This window comes from Larus michahellis, chromosome 8 (genome assembly GCF_964199755.1).
Source record: "Larus michahellis chromosome 8, bLarMic1.1, whole genome shotgun sequence".
In the NCBI taxonomy this organism is placed as follows: Eukaryota; Metazoa; Chordata; class Aves; order Charadriiformes; family Laridae; genus Larus; species Larus michahellis.
Window position 1 is genome coordinate 43,970,677 of NC_133903.1, and position 21,005 is coordinate 43,991,681.

Sequence of the window (21,005 nt, forward strand, 5' to 3'; positions counted from 1 at the left end):
GTCTTTGTGCTGTGGACCATTTAATAGAAGCAAAATTAAACAGGCCGACAAAATCAGTTTGAAATGAACAGCTCAAAAGCTGTTTCCATTCAGTTTCTTTTTCATGTATACAATAAATTTTGTAATAGTTGGGTTTTGTTGTATTTCAGGGAGCAAATTCAAGTTTTAGATACAGTTATATGAGCAACAGCCATTTCACTGAATTATTTTATTTAATATACACAACTGCATTTCATGTAGGCAATAGAAAGTTCACAAATACGCTTACTCTGACACTTGATTTGACACGTTTACTTTGATAGAAACCAAAGGCTACAAAAGTGAAGTATAATAATCATTAAGAACACATTAAAAGTGAGATTATTATAACAACTAAATTACAAATGATATAAATATTTGATTCTTGTATAATCCCTACACATTCAACATCTCTGACCTCAGGAGTACGGTTACGGCAGAAGAGGATGGCTTTTAAATTTAGCTTGTTCTTATTAGCATGGGAAGTGGCAGTCAAAACTATTTAAAAATTTAAAGATTATAAACTAAATTCTGATTTTGATTATGAATTCACTAAAGGGGAATTGCACCATGCTGTCAGTGCTTTTGGTGCAGCTCTGGCACTTGTGTTTTCAAAGATGGTGGACTTCTGAAATTCTCAAGCCCTGAGGCTTGTTATCAACAGATGTTCTTTATACAGCCTCCAGCAAAAGTGCCCGAACCTTAGGTTATAAGAGAACTGATTCCAGTTCTGTGTTGCAAGGAGACAGCTGTCTGCTGTTCAAACGTACAGCTCCGTCTCCGGAGTTAGGAAGGACTGAAGATGTGAATGCTTTTTGGAAAAAGGTCCAAAGAGACCCAGAGGAGATCAAAAGCCTCCCCACATGTACCTGCACCTTTCCTCTTCCTCTCTCTTTTTCCCCCTTCCCCTCTTTCTCTATTTCTTTCTTCCTTTCTTAACTGTTTCTGAATCAAGTATTTGTTGGTGGTACCTTACAGCAACCAGATACTGTAATCCTTATTTTGGATGGGAAATACATCTGTCCAATTTCCAACCTGATTCTATGGACTTACGAGAGCATGGAATTGCTCCTGATTTAAAGGCACACATTTGTTTAAGACAGATGTTATCAGGTTCTTACCCGTTTTCCAAATATTTTGGTGTTTCATTAGACCTTGTTAATTCTTTTGTTTAAAAAAATCCTTTCAAGTTTCAACAGAAGAGTGACTTAAACTATCTGGAAACATTTATAATCTCGTGCAATGCTGTTGCACTTTCTTCAAGAGCTTTTTATAAATAATATGAAAATCAATCACTTAAATACACATTTACTTCTGTGAAAAAGTGCATTTTTGTTTTTCTGTTTTAAATGTTAAGGTGTCATTTTCTTCACACCATTTTATTAGACCAGACAAACCACAGCAGACAGTTTCCTTTGACACACTGCAACCTCCCGCATTTGCTGTGGAACATGCCCTTGGCTCTGGTACTTCTTTTTCCAGCTATTCCTATTAATTCTGAACCCAACGAGACACGTTATTGTTCCATATAATTTCATTCATAGACTCACAAAAAGCTGCCAAAATACAGATACTTTGGAGTGGTATGATGAGGGAGGTAAGTATGTTTAAGCTAAGTGAGATGGGTGAAAAAACCTTCCCATTCTGGTACGGAAGACATACTTTGCAGAGAAAAAAGTGTAGGTTGGAGCATGGGGCCACGTTCAGCAACTTCAATAGTGGAAGAAGCCAACAGCAGCATTTGGAACTTCTGTTTTATTACACATAGAAGTATACTTTTTTTTTTTTAAATAAAATACAGTCAGTTGGCATTTCACACAAGTCATATGACACATTTTCATCATTTTCATATTTATTCAAATGAGCACAACAAAGGAGCAAAACGTCGGCTTCAGTAAAATCTATGGAATTACACAGGCCCTCTTTTTCAAGCATCATTGTTTTGGGTTCTGTTTGCAAAAAAAGTTGAAATATTTCTAATCAAAGTTTGTTTCAATATACTAGGTTTTAACAACATGCTTCTTAAGTATTTGAATATTTAGAATTACTCTGTAATTACTTACACTCTATTCCTTGACCCAAGATAGATTCCCGTGGGCTGGCTTTGTGTGGCAAAGCGTATCTAAGGGTAGTTTAAAAGCCTAAGAGAACCATGAAACATTGTTGCACTTTACAGAAATTCAAAGATTATAGATCATCATTACTTATTACCTTTAGCACAGGAAAAAAACGTTACTGCAAGCTCCCTCCTGCCTCCTTAGTGTGCTGTGCTCCTAGCTAAAGTTCAGGGTTCCCTATCTGAGCCACAGTTTTGCATTGTACGTACGTGGCCACAATTGCTTAAATTTGCTCTTAAACAGATACCTGACTTCCTACAAGGAAGGGAGGAAGACAGAAATGCTTTTAATTATAAAACACTGCCTTTGATTCCGTTTCATGATTAACAAATCTCACCATACATTCTTATTTAAAAATAGATCTTGAAATGCTACATATGAGCTGAGAATGGTATTAGTTTATTTACGATCACAAGATAAATTACTAACAGTTTTAGAAAAAGGAAAAGTCATAAATTAATTGATGAAGCTAGCATAGCTTTTTGAATATAAGTAAATGCTCTAAAACACTTTCATGATGTTTAGATACTAAAAAAAAAAAAAAAGTAAAAAATGCATACTGGAGGTGATTCCAGCCCAAACGGTGCCTGCATTCCCTACATCACTCTGTTACACGGTAGTACAAAATGAGTGCTTACACCCACACAAATGTAATTTCAGGGCAGTGGCAACATGTTTGATTTTGTAAGTGTGATTACTTTATTGCACGGGTCACATGAATCAGAGACTGCACATACCCCAGTCCAAACACCTGCTAGACCTAGACACACAATGATTTGGAGACTCTGTAATGAACATTTTGTACTGTAAGCCTTTAAAGTAAACAACTCCATCAGCTTCACTTACAAATTATCTGTGCAAAAGTACAGTATTTCATAAATAAACTTTACCCAAATATTACAGAAAAAAGCTTTGGGATACATTAAGTATAAATACAGTGCCAGCTGAGCTGCAAATTTAATTTAGGTATATACAGTAATATGCTCACCAGTTCTTTTCGCAGATGTACGTTTAACCTCCCTGAGTCCTTTTCCACACTTAGTGACATGATACATTTTCAGATGCTTGCTCACTAACAGCGACCATAGCTTCGGGGTTAGAGAGAAAGGTGGGAAGGAGTACGTCAGAGCGCACTCCATCTCACTTCTCATGGATTTTAAGCTTACTGTACTTTTGCTTCTAAGAGCCCGCTGGTCACGACGTGCTCATGACCACTTACACAAGAACTGACATGTCTTAGTGAATCTGCTCCAAGATAAGCCATTAAAAGTTCCGTGTGTCGGATTAATAATTGCATAAGATCTTCAGCCAAACTCTCCATAGATGAGTATCTCACCTTTTCAAAGTCAAAAATGTCTTTGAGGAAGAAAAGCACTTGATCCTAGTGGGGAAAAAAAAAAAAAAAAAAGGAAAAACTTGTGTTCACTTACAAGAAGAAAAAAAGCATGCAACGCTTTTTCACGCATTTCCTAAAAACATCCATTTATGGATTCTTTTGTGCTAAGATAGAAGTGCACTAAAATAGACTTTGCAAAACAGTTCTAGGCTTAAAAAAAAAAAGATATGAAAATATTTATTTTCATGGTTTCTTAATGTTAGTCTTAATGTCAGGAAAATGCAAATGTATGCCTATAAATAAGATTCCAATTTCTTTAAATCTGGAAGATATTTTTTCTAATTTAAGATAATTGATAATTAAAAAAAACATTGCAAACCTTGAAGAAGCAGCATAGGTCATAAAGGGAATTTCTAGGGCCCAGAAAGCCCCACGCCAAAACAGGGCTGATATGTTCACATATGGCATAGAAATGTGCAAAAAATCCATCAGGTACCTAGTGATGTAAAAATCACAGACAAAAGTTACACAGTAAGTTTAATATAAATCTCTGTGACATAAAATTAAGTCTTCAGAAAAGCTTAACACACCTACAGCTTTTACTTTGGCAGTACTTTGCATTTTAAATATTCTAAGATTAATAGGTATATACAATCTAGTCTGACTCCCATATGACAGATCAGATCATTTTATAAACATAAAATATCTGCAAACGTCCATCCTGTTGTTACTTTTACAACCTACAGGTACTCGTAAAATATAACATAGTATAAATTTATATCTCATATATGAATGTACAGATAATTTTATATACTAATAAACATTTATAATTTTACAAGAACAGTTACTTTATAAAATAATAAAAATAGAAAGTAATCATAAATTAGAACGTGAAATACCATGTGAAACTGCCCATAAGTAAACTTAAAGTTCATCAAACTGCTTGTGGTACAGTGAGTCCGAGTCCCTCCATTCCAAAGCCTTCCACGGTGCTTAACTTTATCTACTTTTGAATGACTCCAGCAGCACTGATGAAACTAGTCCCAAGGAGTAAAGTTGCTCACGCATTTACAAACTTACAAATAATGAAACTTCAGTATGCAAAAGAACTACAGAGTAAGGTAGTTCTGCATTGAAATAGAGATTAAAATAATAGGTTACTACAACATCTGTTTTGGAGATATAATCCCTTTATATAAAACTAGTGTAGAAAAGATCTATTTATATAAAATTCCCAACCATACTGACGCAGGGATGTAACGTCTCAAGTCTTGAGACATAACGGTAGCTGAAGACCTTTTGCAAAATACCGACTGCCGTTGGAAGCAACTTTTTTTTACAATTAAATGTTGTCTTCAGCAGTTAGGAGTGATGTAAATAGCTGTTCTTAGAATCAGAATCATACCACCTCGCCTGTGGTATGCAAACCCTAAGGGCTATGGGTGTCCTGTAGCAAGCCTCAACTCTGCTTTTGGACTGGCTATTACAGAGATGGGGCATTTGCCTCCTAGATCTAATAAAAGCCTCTAAAGGGGGAAGCCAGGAGCTGGTGGCGCAGAGGAGTTCTACTTCAAAATCTGCAGAGTTCCTTCAGTGCCAGGTCAGGATGCAGAAGGGGCTGAAGGAGGCTGCAAAAGAGTTCCTGCTGCTGGAGAGGAAGGTGGTACTTCAGGTAGGTAAAGAGAAGGAATGAATTTTATCTAGCTGTGGAGATGATGCAGGCAGATGGGGTTGAGAATCCTAGTGCTGGCAGGTGAGATACAACATTAGTGACCTTGGTCTGCAAAAGTCCGAGGTACATGTGTGGGGCCAAAGAAATTACTGTCACCACCGTTGACTGGACCTAAACTAGGTTGAAAATCTTTCAGCTAGGAATTTTTGCTAAAAAACTAGTATTAGGGCCCCATGAGCTAAACTTCTACAATTGGCCGTCTCTCGTCTAAACTAACACATCTACAGGATTAAGGGTTGGTCTGTAACTTATTTTGCCGAAGCTACAGGACAGAACTTCAAATTCTTAGGAGCTGCTCAGTAACTTTGGTCCACATAATTTGCAAGGCAACTTACCTTCATTTGCTGTCTTTTCTGCTTCAGTACTGACCAACAGCTTGAAGCCACGGCCTAAACGTAAAAAAAAAAAATAAAAATGCCCAAAGCCCTGTGTAACTTCATTATAAGAGAAATCATCTTTGATCTCAAAATAAGTGATCTGCGGAATACCGTATTTCTACATTTTAGGGATTTGTATTTTCTTCAGCTTCAATCTTGTGATAACACAAACTATAAAATATCAGCTGATACAAATACCTAATTTTATACGCAGTCATATTTGTTACTCTCAGATCTTACTTTGCAACATTTTCTTTAGTTTAATTCAAATGTAATTTGGCATCCTTGCCTGATTTTGCAGTTGCAACAGTTAGCAACATTCACTGGGTTTAACTGAGGACCAGTCTCTTATATACCAAAGTGTGTGCTCAGACATAAGTAACTATTTTAGATATTCAGCAGCATGTGAACACATTGAAATGTCCTTTTTCATTTTAGCAAAAACATTCTTGCAATAGCTTCAGATTCAGCTAAGGAGTTTTGTCCAAATATGGACTAGCGAAATACAATATACCAATAGGTTTTTCTCCCCTCAGCTTGTAACTATCCTCTGGTCTGCTTCTCCTTCAGTCCTGCAAGATAATTTACTCCTCACAAAACACAATGTTATCACATAACTGCAAAAATAAATACATGCATGTTACCTTTTTTTTTTCCTTTAGAGGGTATATTTCAATTGGAGGAAAAAAATAAAAGGAAAACTAGCTGTTTATAGATATTAATGGATGAGAGTAGTATCTCTACCAGCTGACCATAGCAGTAGCCTGTATGTCTGCAGCAGAGGGGTGAGATGTATTTGACAAATAAACAGGCACATCTGAAAAAGTGTGAAATATTACCAACATCTGAATCCCTCTATTGCATTAATTGACTTTTGTTTGCTTGCAACGTTGTGCCTTATTGCTAAATCTCTGGTATCTAACAGCCAAAACCTGTTATCTAAGATGTGGCTAAAAGAAACTTCCCTTCTAAAATTCTACTTCCTCAGAGAAAACTCATTTTTGCAGGACAAGTTAAAGTATTTTCTCCAATACATTCAATCGTTCTGTATATCTTGGGCCCAGACTGGTAACTTTTAAATTGCTATTATGAAAAACCTGATAACACAATCTATCTATTTCTTCTGAGGAATATTTCAGGTATATATTCAGTTATACTGGAAGCTGAATTAGACTTTAGATGAAGGATGGTATAGTTTCTTTGCTTCAAAATTAATGCAATTATTAAGACAATATACGCAGTCTTTATCCTGCAGTTGTTGGATTTATTCTCATTTTTACATTGTGCTTTAAGAACATAAAGCGCAGATCGCTGGAAGAACAGTTTCGGCATATACTGAAATTTTATATCAGAATGCTCACACTGATGTTATGTTGATCATACCACCTACTTATTGTAACGTACTACAAAAAAACAATTATGAAAATTACACATAAATACTTACTGTTTCTTTAAAAGAGGAATTTAGCCAGCGGTTATTTACTACATTCTGTATAGATATTGGTGGGTTTTCTAAATCTTCAAATGAATCCATTAATATGAAGTCCAGAACGACATCATAAAAATTCAGGTTTTTCACCTATGTTAAATCAGAACAGGATCTAAGTCACCTAGTTTCTCTTTCAGCAGTGGAATTCAGCACACCCCATATTCTAACTCTGTATTAACATGCATATTTATAATTGTTTTTAATTAATATTAAAGATACTTTGTCAGTAAAGGAGAAGTTAAAAAAATATTACATGCTTTCTGGTACTAAACTGCAGTGGTGGATGCCATTTCTCTAAATCAGCAAAGTAAACAAAAAAAGATCTGCCTTTCCCACCATTCTGAACTGTAAAAATTTATTTTTAGATGTTATGGCTTGCATAATGAAGGGTAAAAGCACTTTTCAGAAATTCAAACTCACCCCTCTAGCAGCAAGTTCCATTTCAGTATTATCCCAGTGATCTGTTTGTTCCAAGAAATATATCATTTCATCAAAGACATCTTCAAATTTCTTTGGATTCTGTAAAGTAAAAGCAAAGACCATCAAGCAAACTTAACAAGAGAGATGGTTTATTTACACTAGAAAGTGACTTCTGGTAGAAGTTACATTAACAATAAAGCACTAGTTAAAAAAGGCTTTTACCTTTCGTGCTCTCACAATTAAAGCAGACAAAATTTTTCTTCCACTCTCAGCAAGAAATATTCTGTTTGCTGTTTCTGAAAGAATTATCTAGAAAAGGTTTCAGAAAATATAAACGTATTAATTCACAGGTTATACAAAGTGACCTTAAACACGTCTATCAAATTTAATATAATTATAACCACTAACATAGTTGGCAAGTTCCTAATAAACCGTTGGTGCAAAGGTTCCAAAGCAACTCCTCTGCAAATATGTCCCATTTTAGAATTACAGCAATGTAAAAGCAACAAGAAAATATTTAATTACAGAATATGTCATAAAAATGCTCACACAGGTAGTGCATTGATAGTTTCAATGCTGTGTACTTTAGGCTTAACAAGACAGACAAAGCGCTCTCCTTACTATTTACCTGAAAAGCTTGTCGAATACAATGAAGCTTAGCAAGGAAGTCACTGTCTCCTAGACATTCAAACATTTCAGTCCTATATAAAATAGAAAAGTTTTCAAAGACCAATAAAAAAAAGAAGCACACGAAAATTCAACTAAGTCTAATTCCTAGAAAAAATACCTGGTAGAAGTAACCTCTGAAAAATGAGTTCTATGTAGAATATTTAACATTAATTCTTGCTTTTCTTGGAAATAATTAAGTAGACATAAATCAGTACCTTAAGACTCGCGAATAAATTTTGCCTTCTTCTGCTAGGTGCATAGCTTCTTCATACAATGGGCAATGGCAAAGGGAATCTAGACCATACGTATTACGAATCTCTCTGTGCTCTGTAAGCTGAAAAAAATATATTTTTTAAGTTCATTAAAGAGCTTGCCAACATAATTTTTGTAAAGATAAAACAAATTAAAGAAATTTTCTTGATATTCTACTGAAAGATATATCTTTTTCTGCATCTGCTTAAAACAAAGGGGCAACACTCAACCAGTAAACAGAAGAGAAACACCACACTATTAACAAGACTGTTACTTCGTAACTTTCAGGAGTTTAATTAATAAAATGGACACAACTTAGCTTTGTTTTTAACTTGCCTAGTCAAATCTAATGGGTCTCAAAGCTGTTAAAAAATAATTGTCGGGACACAAAGAGCAGAATGATTGCATCATGCAAGTCTTTAGGAAGCTGGAAATAGTAACGTGCTCCCACCCCTGGTTTTATTTCACTGGCAAATACCCCTGCTGGTTACCAAAGCACATCCTACGAAGCACGAGCATCCAGCATTTTACTACAGGCTCCCAATAAGGTTTTCATTATTGGCTGTTTTAATTCTGTGGTTATCACATAAATTAACATGAACTCGTAGAGATTTTTAGAGCAAGAAAACCCCCAAACACATTAAGAAATTAAAGCACATAAATAATACAGAGAACTCCTGTTTACAGGATATCATATTTAATCCACAAAACAATGGCTAGCTACAATTTCCACTACAAGCATTACATCATATTATTAATGATGCAAGAAAAAAAAAATATCAGAGGCTTACACATCCTCGGTTTAGTTAATGACCAGAAAATGAATTCTAACTTTTGTTTTTTAATTGAACTATATAGAAGTAGTTACCCTGTATCTTAGAAAGACTAAAAAAAAAAAACAAAACCAGATTAAAATATCACTTTATGTTAAACTTCCATTAAAATTTTCAAATAAATATATGCTGAAAAGTTTTTCCTGTCACTGAGGACATACAGGCATTCATAAAGACATGAAGAAGTATGCTTCCAGTGTGCCCTCTCCACAGACTTCAGTTGAGCCAATTACAGCAACAATTTGGCCAAGTAGACTTGGCTGCTAAAGAGAAGAATACAAGCACGTGCCAATACCTATTTTTGTCCATGTAAATATTTAAGCACATGAATAAGTTACAGAGATTTCAGTCCAGAGCTGGTATTCTGACAAGTGTCACACATCGTTAGATGGTGTATATTTGCTGGAAAGTGACATTTTGAATCACTCATACCAGTATCCCTTTACTGTAAGCAAATACATACAATTCCTTTCATAAAATTGTCAGGTTCCATCTTAAATTGACTTGTTTGTGTAAAAACAAAACAAAACAAAAATATAAAAAACCTCTATTCAATCTGCATTCCTATACAGATTTCTATAGAGTTCTCAAATTGAGACTCAAGCGACAAGATGATAGCCAGGGAATAAGTGAAGGAATAAAAGTTGTAAGGTCCACAAAATGCTATACTTAAATGAGTAATGGACACTTTCAGAACTCATCTAGCTTGAAAGTATTTCCATTTAAAAAATATGTATTTGTTTATCAGTTGTTTTGCTTGGAAGAACAGAGCAGAATAAGCTGACTTCCTAAAAAAGATTTACAGCTATTAAGACCAAAGATTTTATTCCAATTTAGCAAGATTAATCATGGCTCCAAATTGTGTTTTGGATTCGCTAATTCAAAAAGCCCACCTGAAAATTTACGTTCTTACTAAACAAAGGAAGCCACACAGCTTTTAATTGAAAATATATGTGAAAATATATGGGAAAGAATAATTTAACCAACTAGAAGAAACAGGAATATATTGATTTCTTTCCGATGTGAGAAATCAATATACAGACACACACACGTATATATACACACAGGTGTTTATAGTGTAATAGTTAGAACAGGTATAAACAAGAAAAAGTGAAAAATCTTTACTCCAGAATTTGTTTTTCTACATTATGGTTAAGAAAGTATTAACTGCGGAACAATACATACATATTTTCCAAAATAAAGACCAAAACAGAACACAAATAAGTATACTAATTTATTTCTTACCTGATCCAGCTACTACTGAAGCCATAAAACTTTCCATTTACTTTATTTCATTTGCAAAGCATGAGAAGAAATAGGTTGTGAACACATACGCACTTTGTAAACAGCTGCCCCTCTCTTGGAGATAATAATTTCTGTGGTAAAAGGGATTATATTAGTTTTCTCTAGCGAACTTCAGGCAGATCACCTTCTTCAGATATGACTGACTGTGACTGAATTAGGACTTGTGATTTCTACAGCGAGATGCAGGTAATCTCCATCTGCTGCCAGCAAGCCTGAGATGACAACATCTTCAGCACACGGAGATGCCTGATCACAGCCCTTGTGGTTACAGATTAGCATAGAATCTGATACCTGGCAGTTGGGTGAGGCCCTTGATTATATTTAGCTTTTTTATTTGTTTAAACTTCCTCTCATGCTAGCAGATGAAATAAAATAGCTGTGTTACTGCTGTAATGCATATTACTGAGCACAAAGGAAGAAAGCAGTTAAATCAACCGGCTACTAAGTGGAAGAGAAGGGTATAACTATTCTTCCGCTGAGAAGATGGTTTTGATTACAGATCGAAGTTAGTCCCAACCAATAACATTTGGAAAGGGAGTGCAAATTCCTCTATTGCTGACTTCTCTTAGCATGCACAAAGAGAAGAGGAGAAAAAAACGAAACAAACTGAAAAGCAGAAACTAAAACAACCTCTAAGTTTAACTAGAAAAGGTGATTTCCACACAAGCTCTGAAGCTGCATCATAACGCTCCTGGAGTCATCACGGATTTTTTTTCGATGCTTTCTAGTGTTTAAAAATATATTTATATACAAGTATTTTATATGTAGATATAAACTATATGTATATATGTAACATACAGTATTTTATTTTAAATGGTCTTGCAAACATTCAGTAACGGCCATTCTTTTTGAGATGAAATAAGGTGAAAGCTTGCCTATATAAACATTCTGGGTATCTCAATCAGTTGAAGATGCTTTTGGAGCATCCACACATCCACATTTCTAACATAGCAGAGTTCAGCTATTGGAAGAATGGACAAATCATATACACTGTTCAAAAACGTTGAGAAGCATACAACATTTTCTAGATAAGAACTTCTCAAGCTGACATCAAAAGGAAAATAAACTCTTTCATGTAAAAGCCTCCAAGGACTTGTTACCTTTGAGGAAAAAGGTGAAGAGAAAGGTTAGTTTTAAATGAGGTGGTTCAGTACAACTACCTTATACTAATTGGCATACATTAATGATATGTATTCAGATACCTGCTTTTTACCTCACTATGTACCCCTACGCACCGCCTAACTTTCCTCAACAGCAGTTCAGTATTTATCAGAAGTTAGCAGAACGCCCCAGCATCCCACATCCTGTCATCACAGCTAAGTTGAACTCTTGAAAGCTTCTCGAGTCCTTTCTTGCCATTCTGTAGTGAACACTTCCTTGCCCAGCCACTGCCATTTTGAAACTCTTAGCACACCACTAAGGATGAAAAAGTGCTCCATGCATAGCTACTGAAAGTTGTAACACAGAGGTTAGTGATGATGGACCTGACATGGCAGCCTCTGAACATCTGCTATTTCCTCAGTGTCACGTGGGGTCACATGAAGAAGGATATGAAAACGCAAACAAAGAAGAGATGAAAAGATGAATCACCCCATAGCAACAATCTAGTCTTGCAAAGCTTTACTTCTATCCATTCAAGGCTCAAGAAAGAGATAGCAATTGCTGGTGACCACTGCACAGGACATTTATGATGACCCGCAGTGAATACTTCACTTCATTATGTTGCAAGAGTACGTATGTCTTCAAAACTCCAAAGCTTGTAGGGATAACTTGTGCCTCTACACAGAGTGCTGCGAAGCAGCCCCTCAGGATTACCAGATGGATTGGTTTTGTTCAGATACTAATCAGTTTTCATTGGACGGTTCAGCTTTAAGGTTGCATCTTCTAGTAAAGAGATGCTGAAACCATTGTTGTAAAGCATCAAACCTCTGGAACTTGCAATAATTTTTAAGCCTGGGGTTCCCCGACTACTCTGGTCCAACAAACAGACTCAGTACTCTCACTTGCCACCCACAAGTTGCTTCTTAATAAATAGAAAAAATTCTCAGCTGTGCATCAAAGACCTTGTTGACCACCAAAATACATGTGAATGTAGCAAAAATAAACAATCCTAGATCTTTTAGGAATTCTCACTTGCTCCTCCTAATAAAAAGGTCAATTGAGTGGCACAGTCAGCATTCCTTACATTTTGAGAAACTATGCTATATTAAAATGGCTGCTGATGAGCTCTGTCTCTGGGTATCTTTATCTTTTAAAAGATTTATTTTTTTTTTAACTTAAGTAGCTGCTGGAACATGAAGAGATGTTGGTGATTACTAACTGAAACACTTGAGACGGTACTTTAATAAACTGAAATGATAGAGTGGTGCGTTCTTCCTCATATCTGGAAGAAAACAGGAAGGAATTTCATGCCTTTTCAGGAACTCTTTCTACACTTACTTGTATATATTACAAGACACCTGATAAATTTTCTTTGAGGAAAACACACATTCAGAACACGATTTTATCTCAATTATTGCTGCAACTTTATTACTTTTAAGCATAATGAAGAATGTGAATTCACTATGTTGTGTGCATCAGTGGTAGCTGACAGGCAGAATACTCCGCGGCTACGTGCTCTCTGGTACATAGGCTTTTGCCTACGTAATACCTACATGGATTTATTGTGGGACAAAAGTTAGTTCAGTGCTAATATATAGATTTATTACAAATGTCACACATATTTCCTAAGAATTAAAAACTGTATAGTATGAGAAGTCAGCATATAGGAACACACTGACTATTAGAGGAAACTCCTCTTTGTCCTAGAAGTGAAAACATTTCACATACTATGCAAATACCACACATAGCTAAGGTTTCTGTTAGAGGACAAGGATCAACTCCAGTTTTTTTTATTTTATTATTATTTTTAAAGCTTTCAGGGCACCATTTAATGACTTGTTGGCCTAAGTTTTCCTATTCATAGCCACACAGCAAGCAACCGCAGTTGTCCTTGGAGGGAATCAATGGAATCTGGTTCCTGTTCACCACTCTTCATTGCCACATGGAAAGCTTTTCCCCACAATGGAATCTTTTTAACTGGGGCTACAACTATTAGGATGCAGAAGACAAGTAACAGAGAGGAAAAAAATGCCCAAACCACCACAAATGAAGCATGAAGTTTGAGGAATTTGTTAGAAAGAACATAGGAACAGGAGGTGTTTCTCAAAGCAGAACAGAACTTTTCTGTTGCCTATACCACCACTGATATTTATTGGGAGGTGGAAAGCTTCTGATAATGATGATATGAACACACAAGCTTTATCACTGGATATCACGCTTCACTGGACACCATGAAATCTTTTGAGTTCACACACAAGTTGTAGGTGGTAGTTAGTGGCACTTTGGGTACAGGTTCTTCAAAGAAAGAGTATTACTGTTAACAGAATGAAAGACTTCAGGGATTAATTCTTTTCCTCTCTTTCTTCACATGTTTTAAGACTATACATACGAGGCACCTCCATACCTCACTGAAGTTGTTAGAACAGGGAGCTCCATACAATTTGCTACCCAGGGCATGCTAGACTGCAGGACTGCTGTACCATGTTTGTTTTTGAGGCAAGAGAATAATCCACGTCAAATTGGACGGATAACATGAACATGGACAGAGTGTCTAGGATGAGAACAATAAGACCTGAGAAGATCAGATTAGCAATTATGGTCACACTTCTGAAGACAGTCAGAATATAGGAGAGCACATCTCTGATTTTTGAGATCAAACAGGAAAAACACAAACTAAACACCTCACAAACGGTACAGGAATACACCTTACTATTACTTGCCAACATTATTCCTTCTGGTATTCCCTGTTTCAGGAAAGGAATAAAACATTTACCTGGAAACCAGAAAAAAAGGTAACCCTACCTTTCAGTGACAGGGCTCTTTTTGAGCACTTTCTGAATCTAAAATTCAATTTCAGTCCCTTTGAAGGTTTCAGTGCTGTATACAAATAATTACAGGTGTATGGAAACTGGTGTTCTTTCCCTGTTATCAAAGCTTGCTCCTTCCTGCACTGTTTTAATAGATTTGAACTGAGAAAAAGACAACCTTAGTAAAGCAATTACTGATAAAAAAAAAAAAGCAGCTAAGGCTTTATTCACAAGTCTAAAAAAAAAATAAATCTCCTAAACTTTGGAATGAGTTAACATTTTAATAAAGAAAAGTTTCTTTGATAATAGAACTACAGATTTGGTTCTAGTCAAGATATGAAAATAAGACACAATAAATGCATGTGCACTGACAATGGAGAGGCAGCAACAAAGCTCACTGTGAGGGAGAGCGGGAAAGAGCTTCTATTTGAAATATGGAAAAGGAGCCAGGAAGGGGAGGGTGGAGACCTTTATCTGGCACACTCACTGCTGTATTCTTGCCAAAGGTGGTAGCTATTTTAATCACACAGCAGGTAAGTTAGCAAAAATATGAAAAAGATATTAACCCTCATAAACACAAGTCGATGGCAGATAGTCTCAAATGGGGAAGAAAATACCATTATTTATCACAGTATACAGTATCAGTAACGTAATTAGGGAAAATGGTTGTGCTTACCATCCCTTCTGCAGTGCTTCTGAGAGCCTATGTGTGTTTAGGACAGGAAGTCTGTCTGAGCTTGGGGATGGCAACTGTCTGTCTAAATCATCTTTATAAGGATTTGGGCACCTGCATATTATAGCTGTCCAGACTGGCATTCTGTATGAGAAGTCATCAAGTCCACGATCCTCAGCATCCTCTTGATCATCAGCCATGGCCAAGATGAAGTTTTGGCATAACCTACTGCTACCCTGTAGAGCTCATCAAAAGGGCATGTGATTTAAAAACTCTCCCAACCGTCCCAGTTTTGTACAATTCTTTTCTTGAAAGCCATCTTCCTATGTTTTGTCCCAATATAACATAGCAAAACATTCTTGTTGCCTCCTAAGCAGTATCCCTATCAATTTCCATCAAAACGTCTATGTCTTGTTTTAGGATTCCCTGTGTCTTTGCTCTTCTCTCTCCTGAGGGCAATGAACTAAATTTGACTTGACTGTGTGTCAGCTCTGAAACACAGAAACAGCTTCCAGTCTCTAAAACCAGAGTCACGCAAAATACTTAGTCCTGCTCCTTGGGACAGGATGCAATGTAGAAGGAAGCAGGGTAACTGTCAACATGCAGCTTGTACCATGATGTGACCACAAAAAATGCTGCTACTTTGTGATTTACAGGAAGGTGAAATTACTAGTGATTCCAGTAGGGCAAAAATCACACAGCAGCATACACATATACACGTATTTCAGATTTAAAACCTTTGCTAAACATTTCTATCAGCACACAGAGTTTAAGGTAGTTACCAAAATTGTAACTGCAATCAGGGAGCGTACAAGGAAAGAAAAACTGCTTATTTGTACATTAGCTCAGGCAAATCCAAAGCTGGAAAAGCCTCAAATCTCTTAGCTTGAAACATTCCTCTTTTTTCCAAGTGCAAGAATAATAAAAGTAGATAAGCAAGAAGCAGCTACCCAATATCATCATATCTAGAATCAAAAAATCTGTTATGTGAATTCTAATCCAGTTACAGAGTGATCACTGTTCTCTACTAATAGCTGAAATAAGCTGAGTAGTACTTATTACTCCTTCTCCTTGCCATAGTTATTTGCAGTACTAACTTAAAGCATTTTTCCCCCTAGAGGATGGGCAAAACTTTACATCAAGATAACACTACTTTCATAAGAAATGACCAGTTCACAGCTTTATTTTACCTGCACTACACAATGACACCCCAGTAGCTACTACTAGAGAGCTAACTGGCCCTGTAGTTTAAGCCCAGTGGCTCATATTTAATCCAGAATTTTGATGGTGTTCTGGTTTGAAGACCAAACTTCAAGTTGTTTATGGCTTTGTTAATCTTCAGGACTCCTATCAGCTGAGAATTTTAATAGATTCTTCAATAAAACCTGAGAAAGGAGATCAGAGAGCTTGTTCTATTGGCAAAGGCTAGAACAGCTGGAAAGGAAGAGAAAATCTTCATAACTTTGTTCTGGAAGAAAGAGATGACAGAAGTGGCTTTGAAATATGAAAACGTGAAGAATATTTTCAGGATATGTAAAGACAGTTCCATTGCTGGTTTTGACTCAAACATTTCTTTAGCAAATACTGAGACAATTTAGCTTCAGGATAAGATGGTTATTTTGCTGAGGTGACACATCCTGGGGTTTTTTGGTTTTGGGTTTGTTGTTGTGTTTGGTTTTTTTAAGCCAAGCAACACAAATGAGCATAATGGATTGTTCCCATGTCCACATACTTGCAAGCACACTAGGAAAATACATGCAAAAAAAAAAAAAGCTACAGAGTGTACAAATGATAACGGTTTACTGCTCCTCTCAAGAGCTGATAAGAGTTGAAGGAAACTTGAATTGCAGTCTTGTCCGAATTACAGGAAAGAGTAACCAGTCTCTGTAGACACAATCTTAGCTAGGAATGAACGCTAGGCATACCATCACAACTTCATCTGAATTACTAAATCAATATAATCACAGTTTAATGTGAATTACTAAATCAAGGTAATTGTATCATGGAAAAACAAACCATACAACAGGCAGTCAAAAGATTATTTCAAAGAACGTGTATGCAATTCTCTCTCTTTTTACAACTGTCTGAGTTTAGTAGCTCAGTTGTAATGCATACATGATAGCAATATCTAACACAGAATGTATCTATCGAGACCAATTGCCTTTCCTGTAATTTGGAGATGAGTGCTATTCAAGATCACTTCAGCTCGTGAGAGACTATAAAAGGAGATATTCCTCATTCTAGTAAGTGTGTTGCTGTATATAAAATTCTTTCAAATACTTCGAGGGAGCTGTAGCAGATTTCAGCTAATAGACAATGCCCTGTTATCCAAAGATTATTTCTTTATGAATCCTCTGTAGTCTTATCCAGGAGGATTAGGGAAATTTAGATGAAGTATATACTATTGTGCATGGAACGTACTAAAATAGGTAGCTATCAATTTCTAATAATTTTGTCTCCAAAAAAAAAAAAAAGAGAATATAAAAATGAAATTCATGGTGAAAGGAACTACTAGAGGCTCAACTAATTGTGCTTATTCACTCATGCAAATCTGATATATTTTTCAAAAGCAAGTTCTTTTTAGGAGGAGTTGGGGAAACATTCTGCCAGTGCACAAACAAACAAAAAAAAAAAGGCAAATTGATCCTAACTTCATTACTTGAACTGCTACGAGGCTGATTACAACTAAGCAAGGAATGCTTCTTTTTTCCCCCTAAGACAAATACACTTTGTTTACAATAGCGAAAAAATTAAGATTCCTCTGTTCTCTGTTCAAATAGATCAATGAATCTTTAAAGAAGCAATCTTTAAGAGTCTTACCTCAGCTGTGGAAACAAAGGAGTCTGTTGATGCAATGCTTAATGTATCTCGAAGGCAGAAGTCATCCGTATTATCCTTTACAGTAATGTCTGTATTTTTATCTTTAAAATAAAATAAAAAACCTGATTATTAGACTATCAGAAAATTCCATTAAAGTCTTGAAAGTGTGTTTGATGTATACTATAATGTAGTACTTCATTTGGAAGGCACAACATTGTACTACTATGAGGGTAAATTCTCTTATGACCCGCTAACATATATAGAGGTGATTGTATTTACCTGTCTTTAAAGTGGACTTACATCTTCAATGAAGAGAGAGAAGAAAAATATATCTCCTCAGGGGTTTTGCCTTTTCTTTGACAGACTTCTGAAGATGTCTCTATCTGAAGATGTTATTTTGCTATATCGATCTAAATCCTCTGTTGAGTTTTTAACTTGGCTGTGTTATGTAATGCTCAATGTTTTAGATACTGTTCTAAATGAAAGCCATTAATAAAAAACAGGTTTCAGCCTCCCGTGAATTCATTTCATTTTCTGCTTCTCATGCCTTTTTTCACTTGCTGGTTCTTCAGAAGAGCGAGTGAAGTTTTTAATCTTCTCTGTATCCTCTTTCCCCAGCAAGCTTTTCCAGAAGCATTTCCTATAGTACTAGAATTCTTAACGCCTTTAAAATAACTGATATTTTATGCTTAAAATCATCTGCAATACAGTTTTTCTCACTTTTCCTTTATTTTAGTCTCAGATTTCAGCTGTTGCACATATTATTAGCATACATGGTTTTGTTTTCACTGTACAAAAACACTTTCACAGAAGGATTAAATTCATAAGTCAGACTTCGGCTTGATGTGCCCCATACTACACTCTCAGTAGAGCACAGGCATTTATTTTGGGTTATTTTACCTTCAGACATTACACATGCATTGCTAAAATCTGTTTTATTTCCAACAGTTAGCAGCAACCAGCTACCCAATGTCATCCAGATCTGTTGCTACGGCAACACTTCATAAAAAACACAATTACACAGCAAAGTGGCCAAACGCCAATATAATGGAATGGTTTACTCATCAATTGAAATGCTACAAATCCACATAATTTAACTATTATTTCAGTGGTCGTTATGGTTTTATTAGTTACGGACTTGGAACGACAGCTCAAAAATTGCACATAACAATAAATATCTGTCTTTGAGACTATTCACTGAGGGAAAAAATTATTAAAAGTTTGGACAAAGATTTTACTAGAGTGAGTTAGGCAGTTTCCAACTTGTAATCACAACTTCACCAATATTCATATGAAGGTCTCTGTTTTTTTCACATCATTCTTAATAGCTTGTTCTTTTTTCTGACCTCTTAAAACCAGGAGAAAAAGTACAGCAGCATCTAAGTTGGTTGAGAAAAATAACCACATACTGGAATTTGAAGAGCTGGAACAGAAAACCAAACTGTGGTTTGTAAAGCATTTGCTTGAGGTCTGGTAAGAGCAGACAGGTAACATGATGTTTCCTTCTTACTTCTAGCTCATAATTTGCATTAATCCCCCTCTAATATTACATCAAATGCTTTTCTAATATCGCTTTTTCACATAAGCAGTTGCTGAAACTGCAATAATACCGTTAAACATAGGGTAGTACAGGGATGTACACCTGGTTGCAGATTTTTCCACTGAACCTCTCCTTTTGGCTAAGTTGTTTTCCATAATAAATTTGCTATTAAACCAGAAGTTTCTACATCTCAGTTAGAAAAGCCCTCTAGCACCCAGTTCAAGTGCAATTCAAAGAAATATTATTTTCCATAACCCTCCCAGTCTGTAGGCAACATGCAACACTTACTTCATGAGAAATAAACAGCTATATTAGTAAGTAGCAATGCAAATCAAACTCCTACAAGAGCAAAGCATGGGCCATACTGGTAAAGATCTTACTGATGGCTTTAATGAAGATGTTAAGGTAAGGACCCGGCTCTTAGGTACACAAAGGGCAGCTGTCAAGTAGTCTCATATATCAACTTATTCACAATCCACGAACGTCTCCACCACCCTCATACATCACAGACTGAAGCCTCAAAGACTGTGGATATTGTCTTATAATTACTGTGCTGTTGCTGTTATATGCGAGTTTATAGCTCAGTGACAACAACACATCCCCCCACTGAAGTATTTAACACTGGGCTATGTGACCGATTACATATAAATGGGAATAATGCTATTTACCAAAAATTTATTCTGCATATACATAAAAAAAATAATTGGTGTAAGTGAAGGAAACACACAGGTTCTTCTGTAGAGTTTGCTGCTACAGGTTACATGAAACTCTAGAGACAGTCAGATTTTGAATATATTTATATTTGCCAAAGAAGTTGTAATTCCAAGTTTTCTAATATGGGCCCAAAACTGTCACCTAGCCAGTATGTTTTTAACATGTTAGTTGAGTGTGCAATCTCTGTGTTTTCACTCAAAGAAAATCCTCACTAGTACAAAAAAGGCACAAAATTCACATGCTATGGCCAAAAAAAAAAAAATTTATTAAAAAAAGCTTGGCTATGCTGAGTGAAATAGTACCTTTGGTAAGTGATACGTGCATAAAAAGCACAGACCCCACAAAGAAAACAAAACAGCCTTGTCAGTTATTTCTGACTTTCTGGCCACCACCACCCTAATACCCTAAAATACCCTTAGCTAAGCAGGTGCCTATCAATACCCACACTGTGCAGAAAGCACAGCATTATGAAAATGTTAGGGTGAAAATTAAGTTACAGCTGGAGTACATACCATGCAAGTACCAGGAGAACATTCTTAGACACAAGAACATGAAGAAATAGAGACAGCAGCACAACGAGACTCCTGGAATGAACAGCTGCGAGAGGAACCCACCCACCAGCGCCTGCAACTGCTCCCACAGTCATCCCTAGCTCTCACAAGTTTAATACCTTCAGGAAAGGAATAGTAGACACTATGTGAGCTTCAAATACACTTTACTTATTTGAGGAGCCTGGGATTTATTTTGGGTTCATTTATATTTGTAAAGAGGATAACGTAGAGTTTCAGATACGATACTGACA

The 21,005-nt window shown here is 36.0% G+C and overlaps 1 protein-coding gene across 4 annotated transcripts in view; it reads right to left on the bottom strand.

The window, feature by feature from the left end:
• Positions 1-1,760: 1,760 nt before the first annotated feature.
• MIGA1 (mitoguardin 1) overlaps positions 1,761-21,005 on the bottom strand; it is a 39,934-nt gene continuing 20,689 nt past the window's right edge. For 2 of the 4 annotated variants that reach the window (XM_074598767.1, XM_074598768.1), the window contains exons 8-16: positions 17,950-18,050; positions 8,374-8,492; positions 8,118-8,190; positions 7,712-7,798; positions 7,490-7,588; positions 7,025-7,159; positions 5,539-5,592; positions 3,851-3,967; positions 1,761-3,516 (exon numbers count right to left, since the gene is read on the bottom strand). In XM_074598767.1, the coding sequence (XP_074454868.1) occupies positions 3,298-3,516; positions 3,851-3,967; positions 5,539-5,592; positions 7,025-7,159; positions 7,490-7,588; positions 7,712-7,798; positions 8,118-8,190; positions 8,374-8,492; positions 17,950-18,050 (1,004 nt within the window). In that variant the 3' untranslated portion in view covers positions 1,761-3,297. The remainder of the gene's footprint in view (positions 3,517-3,850; positions 3,968-5,538; positions 5,593-7,024; positions 7,160-7,489; positions 7,589-7,711; positions 7,799-8,117; positions 8,191-8,373; positions 8,493-17,949; positions 18,051-21,005) is intronic. The other 2 variants (XM_074598770.1, XM_074598769.1) reach the window with 2 other exon arrangements.